Raw genomic sequence first — 16,721 nt, forward strand, 5'->3', positions numbered from 1 at the left:
TTTTTAATTGGCGCTGCGCAGCCTGTCCTTTAGCTTCGGGGGGGGGGGGGGGTGGAGCGGAGCCTAACGTCTGCGCCGAAAAAAGGGTGCCCCCACCATCTGCGCATGTGTGAGAAAAAAAAGTGACGTTTTTTATGTGACTGCTACGGGCACGCATGCCCAGTACACCTCCCGGTCTGCATTCGGCCATTTTAAAAGGGCAAGTTGTGTGTGAGAACTTTGAGAGCTAAGTGAGAACTTTAAGGGGACGATTTTCAACAAGGCCTCCACCCACACAAGTGCCGCCCAAAATGCCACCGATGGCCACCGAAGTACTGGACCGCACTTTCGGCGGGATATTCATCGCCGAGGTCCCTCGAAGGTCGACCGGCGGCAAACGGACGACCTACGCCGCCAATCTGGGCGGCAGCGGGCGGGGAGGCTCATTCTCGGCGGCAGAAGCGCTTGCCGCCCAAGTGCCGCTGAGGATGGAGTCGGGCCCACGGAGCTCGAAAAAAAAATATCACCAATAAAAAATGTTAAAACTATTGGAAGACCTCCTGGGGACCCCATGCAGGTACGTCGCTGTTGAAAAATGTTAAGCACTGCGCGGGCTAGACATGCTTCGGCTCATGGGGTTGTCTTCGTCAGCTACGCTTCAGTTGATGCAATGTGCTATCATTCATCGTGGTCCTTCAAATGAGCCTGCTGCCTGCGCTGTGTGAGCCTACTCATGCCACCCTGCCCCCTCCTCTGCTGCTAACCATTTGTCTGTTCTGTTATATATTTTGCAGAACTTGAGGCCAACCCTGACGAGGCTGAAGCCAATGCAGAAAAAAATTCAGACTCCGATGAGCCTGAAGAGGAGAATATCTTCCAATCCCACCTTCCAGACCAAGAGCATGGGGGGGTTGGGGGGGGGGGGGGGGGATGGAATGGATGAAGCCCCCACTGTTGTACTCACTCGAGAGGAGGTGCAGGTGCCGCCTATTGAGGTGCCAGCCCCTTTCCTGAATGGTACGAGTGTTGGAATATTCCATGGTTTCACACAGTCCGAGGCTGCGGGTCCCAGTGGGATGCAGCAAGCCACAACCAGAGTGAGGAAGGAAGGAGAGCTCGACTGCACTCTCCTGAGGTGCAGGATGTAACAGATGTGGTTCAGTGATAGCAATGAATGCGGAGAGCATTGACCTTACACGATCACTCCTGGACACTGTCAGTGGGGTGGGTGATGAGATAGCGGGACTGTCGGGAGACGTAACAACACTCTCAAGAAGTGGGAAAACTGTCTGAGCACATGAAGGAGGGAATGTTGCAGGTAGCTGATACACTGTCGATGCACGTGAGGGAGGGAATGCCACAGGTAGCTGAGACACTGTCGGCAAACATGAGGGAGGGAATGTTGGAGGTAGTTGATAGACATTCCGGGCACATGAGGGAGGAAATGTCGGAGGCAGTTGCTGCAATAAGGGAACATGCCCAGACTCTGCGCCCATTGACGGAATCAACTGCCACTTCCACTCCAATCCCACTCCAATCCCCAGACCGCCTTTGAAGGGGCCCTTGCCAGGCCTTTCACATTACCGCCTGTCCACACCCCCCATCAAGAAGGGCGCATTACCTGAGATGCTCGAAAGAATAAGTTTGGTACCAACCCGAGAAACGCTGCGCCACTGCCTGCGGGCAGGGGTGGAGTCACCAAGACCAAGTGCAGCGGGTGGTCTTAGAATAAGGTGGAGGAGAGATGGGTGCAGCCTTTCTTTGCTATTGTTATTATTGTTGTTACTGTTGTAACTGTTCTCAAATTAAAAGTTTTTGTAAGTGATGTAAATTTACAAGTTTAAAAGTTTGTAAGAGATCTTAAAGTTTGAAAGTGATCTTAAGAGAAAACTTTAAAGTTTGAGACAAGAATATTTTTATTAAAGTTAAGTTAAGTACAAACAAGTGTTAAACTTTTGAATAGAATATATTTTAAATTATAACTGAATCATTTCCATTATTTGTTCCATTATTAACACAACTTTTTGAAGTAAAGAAGAATCATTTCCAATATTTGCAAGGCTCGAGCAATCATTAAAGGGGCATGACGGCCCGTGCTCCTCCGCCGTAATGCTCTGGGTTCAGGTAGTTTCATGGCTTCCTCATCTTCCTTTTCCTCCTCCCCATCATCTGCATCTTCCTCCTCCTCATCAGCCACTCTCACCTCAGGTGGGTCTTCTACTACCAGCTGCTGCTGCCTCATGATGGCTAAGTTATGCAGCATGCAGCACACAACAGTGAACTGACCGACAATCTCAGGGCAGTATTGCAATTAGCCTACGGAATGGTACAGGCATCGGAATCGTTGTTTCAAGATGCCAATGGTCCTCTATTATCCTGCGTGTCGCAATGTGGGACATTTTATATTCCCGGTCAGTTTCCGTCCGGGTTACGCGTAGGGGCATCATGAGCCACCAAGTGGCTCCCAGTAGCCAGCTCTGCCCTTCTGGCTGCTGCTGAAACATGGCAGATATAGCGCTCTCGCATAGGATGAACGCATCATGGGTGCTCCCAGGTATCTCGCATCAACTGCCATGATATGATGCATGTCATCACAAATGACCTGCACATTCACAGAGTGTAAGCCTTTTCTGTTCCTGTACATCTCAGAATCCTCCAAAGGTGCTCGCAAGGCGATGTGGGTACAATCAATGCAGCCCCGTACCTTTGGGAAGCCAGCAATCCTGGAGAAGCCTACAGCCCTGTCATGCATTACCTGGGCGGTCACGAAACCTTATGTAGTCATTCCTCCGGGCATATAGTGCAGCAGTCACCTGCCGAATGCAGATATATGTTTTGTGTGAGAAATAGCACATACATCCACAGATGTGGCCTGGAATGATCCAGATGCATAAAATGAAAGTGCAGCTATAACCTTTGCTTCAACTAACAGGCAGTCCTCCTGATGCTTCGAGGGTGCAGGTCTGCTTTTATTAACTCACAAATCTAGGTTACAACTTCTTTGCAGAAACGCAGCCTTTTCACACAGTCTGCATCACTCAGGTGCAGGTATGAACGCCTGACTCAATATACCCGACATGGGGAAGGCCTCCTGCCCATAATCCTACGTGCTCTGAGGTTCCTCATGCGATGATGTCTAATCAATCTTCTGCTCCGCAGCACCATCATGCAGAAGCCTTGCACGAGGCAAGGCATTGTCAATATTGCCACAATGATTAAATTGTAGCTTTGCAAGAAGCTCAGAACAGCAAGACAAAGCACTCAGACTCTCTTCCCTCTTTCTCTCTCTCTCCCCAAGGTCGATGTCCTAGTATGGACCACACCCTGGTCTGCGCATGTGCAGTAGGCTTGCTTAGAACAGGAAGCTAGGCATTCAATGAAGACATTTGGGGCAAGGACGTCTAATGCAATTCTGTAATTTTTGATTTTTTTCAAAGTCGGTACCCGCCACCGACCAAACGTCTCCTCACCGGGCTCGAGGGTCGGCCGGCAGAATTGCTCCATCGCCCGGATACAGGGACTCAGTGTCCAGCAACCCCCCCCCCCCCCCACCCCCGCCCTGCTCCGGGCTTCTTTTGAAGCTGCTCTATAGCCTAAGGGTTCTCATCCCTTCAATTCCGCTTCCAGCCCCATCCCACCCCCCCCACACCGGGCTTCTTTTGAAGCCGAGCCCCTGTGTCCGGGAGAGGGAGCGATTCTGCCGGCCGACGCTCTGACCCTCAAGCCCGGTGAGGTGATGTTCGGTGGTGGTGTGGTACTTTGAAAAAAAATCAAAAATTAAAGAATTGCATTAGACCTCCATTTTCTCCTTGTTGACTTTGAAAAAATTAAGCGTCATGATGCACATTCTTTGTCTTCTTGACTCTCTCAAAAACTTCGCCTAAAAACAATGGTGTCTTTTTGCGCCGCTTTTTTTAATGTGCGCTGGTTTTTCTTAAACGCACAGAAGTTTTTTTGGGAATGGTCACATACGCCGTCGTAGGAAAAAAGTAAGTTGGCCAAACTTGCATAAATGTGAAAAACTGACGCAGACCTCAGGTTACGCCCCCTATGACGCAAACAAATACTAACCTAAAAAAAAACGTAACTAACTGAGTTACGCTGGCGCAGAAACTTTGGGGAAACTGGGAGATTTTAATTTACGCCAAAAAAAGCGGCACAGGCCAAAAAAACTGGGTTTCTACGGCTACTGCTAGTACCTTCCACACACCACCAGGCTTTTTCAACTGCTGGCAAAGGACAGAACCTGTGGGCTGTGGTTTTCTCTACTGCAGCTGTCAGTGCGGGTCTATATTCATCAAAAGGAGATGTTCTGCTGGACAGAATTTGGGTTGCTAGTACTACACTTTGTTACCGAACCATCAGATGGCGCACTTTGTTTTCCTATAGTGATTCATATAGCACACCAGCCAAGAGCTGCTGAAGCTTTTCATATTCTCGTCTGAATGACAGAAATTGTTAGGAATTAATGTAATGCCTTCAACTATAAATCCGGCAAAATGATATTATCCCAATTAATTGTAAATGCCACTTAAAAAAGGCAACAGAGTAAAATAAAAATGATAAAAGTAAAATACTGCCGATGCTGGAAATCTGAAAAATAAACAAAGTGCTGGAAATACTCAGCAGGTCAGACAGCATCTGTAGAGAGAGGAAACGAGTTAAGCTTCGACCTGAAAGGTTAACTCTGTTTCTCTCTCCACAGATGCTGCCTGACATGCTGAGTATTTCCAGCATTTTCTATTTCCATTTTAAACTAAACATTGACCCTGAATTTGCAGTTGGCATGACGGAGTACACTCAGTTTGCTGTCATACCACCTTTGAAACTGACCGCAACTGTGGGATTTGCTGCAGGCGCATGTGGAAATTCTGAAGTTCTTTCTGGTCAGTCATTGACAGCTCCGAAACAGGCTGCGCTGTGCCCCCCATTTCCCCTCCACCACACCCACCCCCCCAGCCCCCCACCCTTGTCATCACAGAGCCGGTAATCTGTGAAATCTCGTAAACCACTGAAAGTGACGAAAACTTCGGCCCTTCCGCAGGAAGTATGCTGTTAAATTCGCCACTAAAAGTTAAACCCAAAAGGATTAGGTGTAACTGGTGTTTTAGCAGCGTATTGACTGCTAAACAAATGTTAAGGACCTGGAAAATTTTGTGCAGTGTGAAATTTGTCCATCATAATAAAAAATAAAATTAAGAAACTTTTCAGTTTTCTTTAGTTTGTGCATCTTTATTTCAGGTTTACCTTTTTCCCAATTGAGAGCCCTAATCTTTGTTTTGCTCTCTCTCTTTTAAAAAGTGAGAATTTTAAGTGCTTATCCATTTCCTTGCTCACTGTCTGTGAGAATTCTGCCTTTTGATTAGACAGCCTGTCTGACGTCACAACACTTCGCACGAGGGGATTTCCATTAAGTTCTGTTGAATTGAATTCAAGGTCAGAAAACCCGAAGTTCTTGACACCTGGATTGCAAGATCCCCCTGCGGAGTGTACTTCAGGGCCTGTAGCTAATGCCTTCGCTTCACTGCCGGCAGCAAATTCCAGGCCATTATATTTTGTTGCATCTAAATATTTAACCCTTATTTTTTCATAATAATGAATAGTAATAGTTAACTGAAGCTTTACATTGAGGTCGTGGATAGTGCAGTATACTGAGCACCAGTGCACTGTATGACCCAATGGTGGCATTGAGTCCTCCCCTTCTCTGGTGAGTTCCCAATCTCAGCATTGCTACTATGGGAAAATGTTGAGCAGAGGTAAAGTGCCTCCCCCTGTGGAAGGGAAATTTGTCTGAGACATTTTCCCTTACAGTAGCTGGCAATTGGGGGAGGCTTGTAGGCGGATTACCCACCTGCTCTCCAAGCTGCATTTGGTGCATGGCCCAGAGAGATCAAGGGGAACTGTGGAGAAAATGTAAGGATCTCACATCCTCGCAAAAGAAGAAATAAACCTTTTTATTTTTTATCATGCAGGGTAGAAGGATGTATGGCACATTGCCCAAAGCACATGCTTCTTGATGAAGTCACACGCAGATGCGTATACCTGGAAGATTGTGAGTGTCTCAGTTTGTTTACTTTCAACCTTTTACGCTCCTTGTTTATACTTCATTAAGGTGAGAGATGAAAGAGCCAGAAAAAAGCTGTAGTAATAAACATTTCACATTGCTAACTTCCAGCTCAATATTAATGTTTTGAAAACGTCAATCCGTCTTTACCTCCAAATCCCTAAATGTTTTCCATTCTGTGTCATTTTGCTTAAAGTTCAGACTACAAAACAACTTCTTCTTATTCTTCTTTATTTTATAGTTACTACTAGGGATTCTAGTCAGTGAAAGGGTGCAGTTAAAGAAATATCAAACACAATGAAGGCATACTAAAATCAAAATAATTGCAGTGCTTATAAACTAATACTTTTCATAACACAATTAATGCCTGACATCAGTTCAAAGTACATCCAAAAGTACACATTTTATCAGTCTATCCTAAGAGGATGAGTCCCTAGATTCCTAACTTGTAACTGGAAAAGAACTATAGTACAGCTTCTTGTTCTAAAAATGTATGAAGGGAAATAATGTCAACTTCCATGGAAGCAATAGAAAAAAGATAATGCTCATGATTTTGATCTTGAAGTACTTGTATCTGTGAATTATACATCATCTGTTTATTTTCTAACAGGTATCAATGTAACTGCAACAGATTTACCTTATGTACAGCCAACGACAACATCTGCGACAACCGAAGCAGCGTACAGTTCACCCACTACAACATTGACTCCAACAGTTGGACAGTTAACGACTGCCACTACAGACCAATATACAAGTCTGAGAACAACCCCATTCACAACTGTTCCAACAGTTACACCAGTCACCACAGTATCCCCGGCAGCTACCTCTGCATTAACTTACACAACATCTTTTAAATCCACGGAACCTTCAATTTTAAGTTCTGCAAGGATCACCACCACTTTTGTTGGGAGTACCGGAGCAACAAGTGCTACTGCAACAGTTACAAGCCAGTCTACAACTCCCATTTACGCAACTGAAAAGATGTCGCCTACCACAAGTGCAGCTTTAAGTAGCGCTTTGTCAACTATAGCTGCGAGCAATAGATCTGAAATGATTGTTTACTCAACCCATGTTACAGTATCTTCTGCTCTCCCAGCGATACTCAAGACTCAATACAGTACAGCCAGTGAAAGTACAGAAACCACAACAGGGCAACAGGCAACTGTTGGAAAGACAGAAAGATCAACAGAAGAGGTCACCAGGGATTCTGTGGCACCATTTACAACCACCAGAGCTACCTTGACTCCAGAGATAGTTGTTACACCTGAGACAACACATAGCATACAATCGACAACAGCGACTCCTGTAGTTACTTTCCCAGCGTCTGTTTCAGCTACAGGTGTTCAGGAGAAAACCACATCAGAAGCATTCTCTGCATCACCGACTTTTCCTACTACACTGACATCACCTACTTCTCCAACTACAACTAGTCCTCAACCAGAAACTTCAATTGCATTTGGTATCTCAACTGTACCCTCTTATTCTCAAACCACAGCCCCATCAGTGACACCACCACAATGCATAGTAGGAGCAGTTTAACCTTTTTTCTCCTTAATCAGAACCAAAATGGCAAATAGAAATTCTAGATTTCTTTAAGTGCTGAAGTTGGAAAATGCAGCTAAACTTGTAATTTTATGTTAAAAGGTCTTATTACATAATGGTACTGTAATCTGCGGCCCCTATGGGTGGGTACGAGATGCGCACATGCCCGTAGGGGCCGTGCAAGTTCTGGGTTTAGGCATGCGCTAAAACCGGAACTGTCAATCTGTCAATCACACGCATCCCTGGGAAAAGGGCCTCTGCGTGTGGAGAGTTGGGCTGCTGTGCTGCCCAGTGAAATTCTTATGCCTGGCTTTAAAAAAAAACATAAAAATAAAATGTTAGCAATCATTTATACATTAAAAACGTTGTGCAATAAGGCAAGTTTATTTTTAGCCCCATTAAAATATGTAAATTTATTTTTCCAAAAATTTAATTTTAGTTTTAAATATTTAATTAAATGCCATTTTAATATTAATTTTAAATATGTAATTTTTTAAACATTTATCTGATGTCTAGAGGTATTTTTGGGGATATTCCCATTCGTACTTATGGGAGTTCCGTACATTCGGAATCCTCATAAGCATGAATGGGGATTCCCTTCTTTGATTGGAGCGCCCCTGGGTTACGTGTGCCTCTATGCAGGCCTACAGCTGCAGGCCCAGGAACGCAAGTCGTCGAGAATCCCGAGGCAGAAGATGAGTGTGTAGATCCTTTGCTGCTCTTGTATTTGGAGAGGCTTTTTTAGTACTCTCTTGTACCTCTGGGCAGGGTGTAAGACCAGGATGTAGGACCAGGGTGTAAGACCAGGATGTAGGACCAGGATGTAGGACCAGGGTGTAAGACCAGGGTGTAAGACCAGGGTGCAAGAAGAACCTTGTCATCTGATAGACTATCCATTTAGTTTTGAATCTCTTTCTGTGTCAACCTAATTTGCTCCTCTCTACTTTAGTGGTACTAGGATGGGTTGTGATTCTCTTGTTCCAGCCAGGGCAGGCCTCAAATTTATCTCTCCTTATTCTCAATGTTTCTAAATCAACATGCAGTGCCTACTCCTACTGTAACTCATTTTTTCTAAGGACTCCAAAACTGGAACTCCTTCCCTCCCTCAGTCTTCCCTTCCTCCTACAATCTTTAGGAATTTAAAACCCAAGACTTGTGTCACCTAATCACTAATTTCTGATTTACCTGTTTCTTTACTTTCCTCAGAATTAGCGGTGCTTATAATAAGGGTCTTGCTCCTTCAATCTCTGTTTCTTAATAAAATAAATATAAAACAATACATTGTAACTTTAAAACAGAAATTAAAGTAGGAAGTTGGTGAATTACCAGATCTGATGTAATTTGGCAGGTTTCTGATATGGAAGCTACACAATGAAGGATATGTACAGCTAAGGAAGGATTATAATTCCTGTAGAAATTGAGAGGCTAATCTTAATGTGTAGGTATCCAGAATGACAAGAATTGCTTTCTCTGATCTCGTATTTCAACCCATCACAGATTCTGTAGTATAAAGATAAATAATGAGCAATATGGGGTCAAAAAGTTACATTGAAAATTGATGAAAAGCTATATTAACAGCTTTACAAATCTTCGCAACTTAATCCTTTCTCTTAAAGGTAAGATAGCTTTGTTGTCATCACAACTAGTTCAACATAAAAGTGAAAAGCTCAAAGCATGAATACAACTTCCTGAACAATATGGAGTAGATTTTTAATTTACGCCCGATTGTAAAACTCCCATCGTAGACCGTGCTACAGAAAACGTCTGATTTTCATTTCCAATGTCCGTGGAAATTTGCAACAAACCTGCAATGGCAGTTTTATGCTGGGGCGACAAATTGAAAATCTGACCCTTGTTTCTACAGCCAATGTTACATGTAGTGTCAAACAATGTAAATGGAGAACTTAAGCTGAAGTTTCATAATGTTCCTCCCAGTCTTGCTATGGCTTTGAGTTAATTTTTGTAGTATTTATTTTATCCTGTAATGACAGATGTAGGCCTGTATTTCTAGATCGACCTTATTGCTCACCACTACCCATAACCATGGCAAGGTTAAACTCCTTGGGGGTGAAATTACCCTGCGCCCCGATTGGGGCCAGTAACCTGCTCGGCCAGTACTTCCTGCAACCGGTGCGGAAGTCCCGCCCCTCAGAGGAAGTGAAGCACAATCTCACCTGCTCTACTTCCTGTAGGGGCGGGTCCGGAGGTACTAATGGAGTGCGATCTAGAGCGTGACGCGTTTCAATGCCCTTCACTTAAAGGCAGGGCCACGGCGCACTCTGCAAGACCTCTGATGGCCTCCACTAGGCCCCCAGGGCAGCGAGGTATTGACCCAAAATGGCCAGGACCAAGCTAGGGTGAAAATATTGGAGCTGAGCTGACTGGAGAGTCGACAAACCCCCAAGATGGCGGCGCGCGAGGGCTAGCAACCTCCCCTTTAACTTCGGCCCTTCAAGCGAATGTCAGCCCACTTTGTGACCCGCGAGGTTGGCTTTGACACCCGCTCGCGGGGCAATGTCAGTGGTGGGGCGAAAAGGCTTCAGCGCTAAGGGGTCACTGCACACCGCAATGGCATCATCGCCCGTTGTGCACCGGCCCAGGGTGCTACCTAGGAGCACAGCGCTGCAGTGACAGCATCTCCACGGGAGTCGGTAGTGGCCCCCTTCCCCACGCCCCCCCCCTCCCCTCCGGGCACTAACGGGCAGCGCAAAATGGGGTAATTTCGACCCCCTGGAGTTATTGCACTGATGGACTCATTCGAGTTCTCAGTTATACGATTCACATGTTTTGATATGATTAGGTCTTTATCAGTGTGTTTCTGGTTTGATTAAACAAATACAATGCGCGGAAGAATTAAATATGGGAGCGAAGTTCTCTTTCTAATTTTACAGTGATTTCCATAAGGTCTAAGCTTTCCCTCATCACTGAAACATAGATTGTTATTTTATACCTTTCTTCTAATGGTTTAGCTTCTGGTGCTTCCATGGCTGTAATTTAAAGTTTTTACCCATGGTATAACAGGGACCTGGTAGAGCTCGTCCCCACATGCTCTGGAGTTTTAACTCCTCAGCGGCGTGTGACGTCACCGATAGGTTCCCTGCCCAGACATCAGCCTGATTGACAGCCTGGCTTCCAGACGTGCGGGGAACGCTAGACGGGAGGTCACAGCCTCAGGTAGGCGCGAACCCCAACCGGGGGCGGTGCTGGGGAGGTGTCTGAACCCCAACTGGGGGCGGCACGGGGAAGGGGTCTGAACCCCAACCGGGGACCGAGCAGGGGAGGGGTCTGAACCCCAACCGGGGGCAGCACGGGGGAGGGGTCTGAATCCCAACTGGGGACCGAGTGGGAGAGGGGTCTGAACCCCAACTGGGGGTGGTGCAGGGGAGGGGTCTGAACCCCCAACTGGGGGCGGCGTGGGGGAGGGGTCTGAACCCCAACTGGGGACCGAGCGGGGGAGGGGTCTGAACCCCAACTGGGGACCGAGCAGGGGAGGGGTCTGAACCCCAACCGGGGGCAGCACGGGGAAGGGGTCTGAATCCCAACTGGGGACCGAGCGGGGGAGGGGTCTGAACCCCAACCGGGGGCAGCACAGGGGAGGGGTCTGAACCCCCAACGGGGCGGGGGAGGTGTCTGAACCTGGGGAGGTCTGGTCTCCGATCCTGGGAGTGGTGGTGGGGGCTGATGGTGGGGGAGCTTGGGTGAGGGGCCGGGAGGAAACACTCCTGTTCCTTCCAGCCCATAGGGATTCCTCCTCAAGGCTGTCCTCACTTTGTTGCAGCTGGCGGGAATCCCGAGGCCTGGGATCTCCGGCCAGCCACAGTTAAACCTGCGCGGCGGGTTAAATCAGAGACTTCCAGCCTCAATGGCTGCCCATTCCCCACCGCGTCCTGCTTCCGTTAAACTGGATTGGTAATGGGTTAGGGTCGGGATTCACATTTTTAATACTTTAACCTCCCACCCAACCCCAACCCCAACCTGCTAGTTTTTTTGGGGTCAAAATCCCCTCCCTCCTTATATCAGCCAGCTTTTGGAGCAATGTGCCATGACTACTTGTCAAATGCTGCTGGTTTGTATTTGGAACAAGACATCAAACTTTTGCAATAGATTATTGACAACTCAGAAAAAAATCTTGTCAAGCATTATTGAATCTCCATATTGGTGAATGAATGAATTATAGATACATCTTTTTGATACAAACTTTTTATTCAACATTATTTCTTCCAGTGCCCTTTTAATGTGACACAGCCAAGTTGCGGATTTCTGGGAATGCCTGTCCAAATAAACAATGACAGGTGCTGTCCACAGTGGGAGTGCCCATGTGAGTACTGCCTTCAGATTTGTGCTCCACCACCTTAAGTGAGCAGTTGGTACTGTTATTCTAACGATTAAAGAAAAATGTATTGCACATGATAGGATACCAACGTGGAAACACAGAGATTGGATATAAAACAAATATTTGTTCCTGCCATTTTTTCTTTTGATATTTTTCACTTGTCGGTTCTGCTTGAAATCTTCACTCTTTTGTTAGAGGACACTAATGCTGTTTCTGATTCACCTTGTGTTCTTTCCTGTCTTTTTTTCTCAACTCTTACCCATCTCTTTGTTCCATTTCCGTGTCTTCCTGTCTTAAACCTTTACCAGTCTTTATTTTTTTTCCAGTCTTTTGTTGGAGTTCAAAGAATACAAGTTTAAAAAAACCCACTAGAAATATATAAATAAAATTCATCAATAAAACCATTTATTTTCCATTTATAACTTTGACTGTTAAGAGTCCCTCTAATTTCCTATGTCACCCAGTGTATGACTGGCAGTAAAGCAGCATGCAAAGAGTGTATATTCCCAGGCCTGTGTTCATTGATGGTCTTTTGAATTATTTTGATTGGATTTGGGATTAAATTGGAGCCACTTCCAGTCTTCAAGAGCAACAGAACCTCCAATGTACTCTTTGTAACTTGCTCAATGCCAAGGAATGTTATTCCCTTGTTGCACATACTGCAGTATAAGTCAACTTTTTCCTTTATGCTGTAAATCTGTACTATTTTGCTATCTAATAATAATCTTGGTGTTATAAAAAATGAGGTTCTGAACATTATGGTGAAATTCTAGTGGAAAAGGAGAATGCCCTTACAGGAAAGTGACTGGGTCACTGTTACTTTCAGTGTTGACCTGTTCTATAGTTTCCTACTAATTTGCTTCATGGGTTCTTTGCTTAAGCAGTCATGGCAACACATTGATATTAAGAACCAAGTTTGTTTATCAGCAAAGGTTTAACAATCACACTACACGTTACCAGTTCATCCACCAGGCTCACAACCACCTGCCTCATCGTGGACCCCCCGAACCCAACTGGCTGGGGTTTTATTGAGTTGTGAACACCACGTGACTGGCTAAGCCACTCACAACTCAATAACTCTACCAACCTGTGAGCATATTCACAGGTACATACATGACACCTACCACAGATACATGAAAGTACCGTATATTTTACAACTTCACAACATTTTCAGTGCGTTCATCCATTACTGAATATAAAAATGGCAGATTTTACAAAATTCCAATGATACTAATTTTGGAAATTCTTCTCAGTAAGTGCAATACCCCATCAGCCTTTATTATTTCAACTACTATATTGCTCTACAGATTTCTGTTGTTTTCTTTTAATGACTTTACAAGGCACATGGGGGGGCGAGAAATTGCCCCACGCCCCGATTGGGTGCGGTAAGCTTCCAGGGCTGGGACTTTTATCGCCTAGCCCAGATGGCCCGCCCCGACACGGAATTGAGCACAAGCGGAGCACTGTCTCCGGCGCTCCCCTTCCTTTGGGGGTGGTGCTGGGGCAGTAGCACGCCGCTGAGTGCAGCGCTGCGTGAATGCTTTGCATAGCGCTGATGCGCTACAATGCCCCTCCCCTTCCATTATAGGGGAGGACCACTGCCCACTCTGCATGGCCCTTTGGTGGCCACCACTGAGCCACCAGAGCGGCGTGAGATTGGGCCAGCGCCCCGGCACCCAAAACGGACTGCCAGGCTGCACAATGGCGGTCCGGTGCACCACAGGGCTGCCGAGATCGGGCCACCCAAGAGTTGGCCGACCAACAAAGATGGTGGCCCAGGGTACTGCAGGCCGCCCCTTTAAACTGCACCCCTAAGCGGGTCTCGAAGCTAGCGCGGCCCATGGGGCAATTTCACCTGCAGGGCGTTAAAGTGTCGACGCGGGGAGTTGAGGGGTCGCCGCGCACATCGATGACGTCATCGCTGGTTGCGCAGTGGCCCGGATTGCTAACCGCGGGACATGCCGCTGCGGGGACAACGCCTCCCAAACCTCCGGGGCAATTTCCTGGGAGGCGGTAGCACCCCTCTCCCCCGGGTGAAAACCGCTTTGCGCTAACGGCTATAATAAACGGCAATTTCACCCCATGATTTCAAAACCTGTGTTTTAGCTGGTGACTTCAAATTGCTTTAGTATCGGTGCCTAGGATTGCAAGAATACAATTGCACAAAAAAATTAGCAGCCTATTTCATCACATACACATAGTTGGTCTTGTTTTGTTTGAATTTGCAGTCACAGTTTGAACGGTTTATATCCTATGAGGCACTCAATATTATATGCCCAAGAGGTCGTTGATTATCCTATTTTGCCTTTACCCGCTGACATATTCTCATGCTGTTCTAGAATAAATATATCATCCAATGGAAGAAAATACCCAAAATAATTGTGTAATTTTTGTTCCTCTACAAAGTATTGTGCTTTTCTGGTTAATGTTTGTTAACATGTACAGATTTGAAAGTAATCATTATTTTCTTGTTTAACAGCAGGTAGAATGGGAAACTTTTTTAAAATCACGGATTCTAAATTCGTCAGTAGTAAGAGAATTTTACAGAAACATTTGCTTTCAGTTGGTTTAATAACAATGGTGTTTGTAAATAAATTTAAGGGTAGATTTTCCTCTGGGGCTGCCTGCTGAGTACCTAACAAGTGCGCTGCAACTGTCAGAGGGTAGACACCTTGAATTTCCTGTCCTGGGCCTCACTTGCTAGGCTGCTGGAGTGCAGCTGTGAGGCCTGTACCTGCCTTCTGCTGGCCCATAGAAACATAGAAAACATAGAAAATAGGTGCAGGAGCAGGCCATTCAGCCCTTCTAGCCTGCACCGCCATTCAATGAGTTCATGGCTGAACATGAAACTTCAGTACCCCCTTCCTGCTTTCTCGCCATAACCCTTGATCCCCCGAGTAGTAAGGACTTCATCTAACTCCCTTTTGAATATATTTAGTGAATTGGCCTCAACTACTTTCTGTGGTAGAGAATTCCACAGGTTCACCACTCTCTGGGTGAAGAAGTTTCTCCTCATCTCGGTCCTAAATGGCTTACCCCTTATCCTCAGACTGTGACCCCTGGTTCTGGACTTCCCCAACATTGGGAACATTCTTTCTGCATCTAACCTGTCTAAACCCGTCAGAATTTTAAACGTTTCTATGAGGTCCCCTCTCATTCTTCTGAACTCCAGTGAATACAAGCCCAGTTGATCCAATCTTTCTTGATAGGTCAGTCCCGCCATCCCGGGAATCAGTCTGGTGAACCTTCGCTGCACTCCCTCAATAGCAAGAATGTCCTTCCTCAAGTTAGGAGACCAAAACTGTACACAATACTCCAGGTGTGGCCTCACCAAGGCCCTGTACAACTGTAGCAACACCTCCCTGCCCCTGTATTCAAATCCCCTCGCTATGAAGGCCAACATGCCATTTGCTTTCTTAACTGCCTGCTGTACCTGCATGCTAACCTTCAATGACTGATGTACCATGACACCCAGGTCTCGTTGCACCTTCCCTTTTCCTAATCTGTCACCATTCAGATAATAGTCTGTCTCTCTGTTTTTACCACCAAAGTGGATAACCTCACATTTATCCACATTATACTTCATCTGCCATGCATTTGCCCACTCACCTAACCTATCCAAGTCACTCTGCAGCCTAATAGCATCCTCCTCGCAGCTCACACTGCCACCCAACTTAGTATCATCCGCAAATTTGGAGATACTGCATTTAATCCCCTCGTCTAAATCATTAATGTACAATGTAAACAGCTGGGGCCCCAGCACAGAACCTTGCGGCACTCCACTAGTCACTGCCTGCCATTCTGAAAAGTACCCGTTTACTCCTACTCTTTGCTTCCTGTCTGACAACCAGTTCTCAATCCACGTCAGCACACTACCCCCAATCCCATGTGCTTTAACTTTGCACATTAATCTCTTGTGTGGGACCTTGTCGAAAGCCTTCTGAAAGTCCAAATATACCACATCAACTGGTTCTCCTTTGTCCACTTTACTGGAAACATCCTCAAAAAATTCTAGAAGATTTGTCAAGCATGATTTCCCTTTCACAAATCCATGCTGACTTGGACCTACCATGTCACCATTTTCCAGATGCACTGCTATGACATCCTTAATAATTGATTCCATCATTTTACCCACTACTGAGGTCAGGCTGACCGGTCTATAATTCCCTGTTTTCTCTCTCCCTCCTTTTTTAAAAAGTGGGGTTACATTGGCTACCCTCCACTCCATAGGAACTGATCCAGAGTCAATGGAATGTTGGAAAATGACTGTCAATGCATCCGCTATTTCCAAGGCCACCTCCTTAAGTACTCTAGGATGCAGTCCATCAGGCCCTGGGGATTTATCGGCCTTCAATCCCATCAATTTCCCCAACACAATTTCCCGACTAATAAAGATTTCCCTCAGTTCCCCCTCCTTACTAGACCCTCTGACCCCTTTTATATCCGGAAGGTTGTTTGTATCCTCCTTAGTGAATACCGAACCAAAGTACTTGTTCAATTGGTCTGCCATTTCTTTGTTCCCCGTTATGACTTCCCCTGATTCTGACTGCAGGGGACCTACGTTTGTCTTCACCAACCTTTTTCTCTTTACATACCTATAGAAACTTTTGCAATCCGCCTTAATGTTCCCTGCAAGCTTCTTCTCGTACTCCATTTTCCCTGCCCTAATCAAACCCTTTGTCCTCCTCTGCTGAGTTCTAAATTTCTCCCAGTCCCCAGGTTCGCTGCTATTTCTGGCCAATTTGTATGCCACTTCCTTGGCTTTAATACTATCCCTGATTTCCCTAGATAGCCACGGTTGAG

General features: G+C 45.9%; 1 protein-coding gene across 1 annotated transcript in view; it reads left to right on the forward strand.

Moving 5' to 3' along the window:
• otogl (otogelin-like) overlaps positions 1-16,721 on the forward strand; it is a 238,726-nt gene that overhangs the window by 158,918 nt on the left and 63,087 nt on the right. The window contains exons 32-34 of the mRNA XM_070901511.1: positions 5,952-6,031; positions 6,654-7,567; positions 11,810-11,903. Coding sequence (XP_070757612.1) covers positions 5,952-6,031; positions 6,654-7,567; positions 11,810-11,903 — 1,088 coding nt within the window. The remainder of the gene's footprint in view (positions 1-5,951; positions 6,032-6,653; positions 7,568-11,809; positions 11,904-16,721) is intronic.

Source organism: Pristiophorus japonicus, chromosome 15, assembly GCF_044704955.1.
Source record: "Pristiophorus japonicus isolate sPriJap1 chromosome 15, sPriJap1.hap1, whole genome shotgun sequence".
NCBI classification, from domain to species: Eukaryota; Metazoa; Chordata; class Chondrichthyes; family Pristiophoridae; genus Pristiophorus; species Pristiophorus japonicus.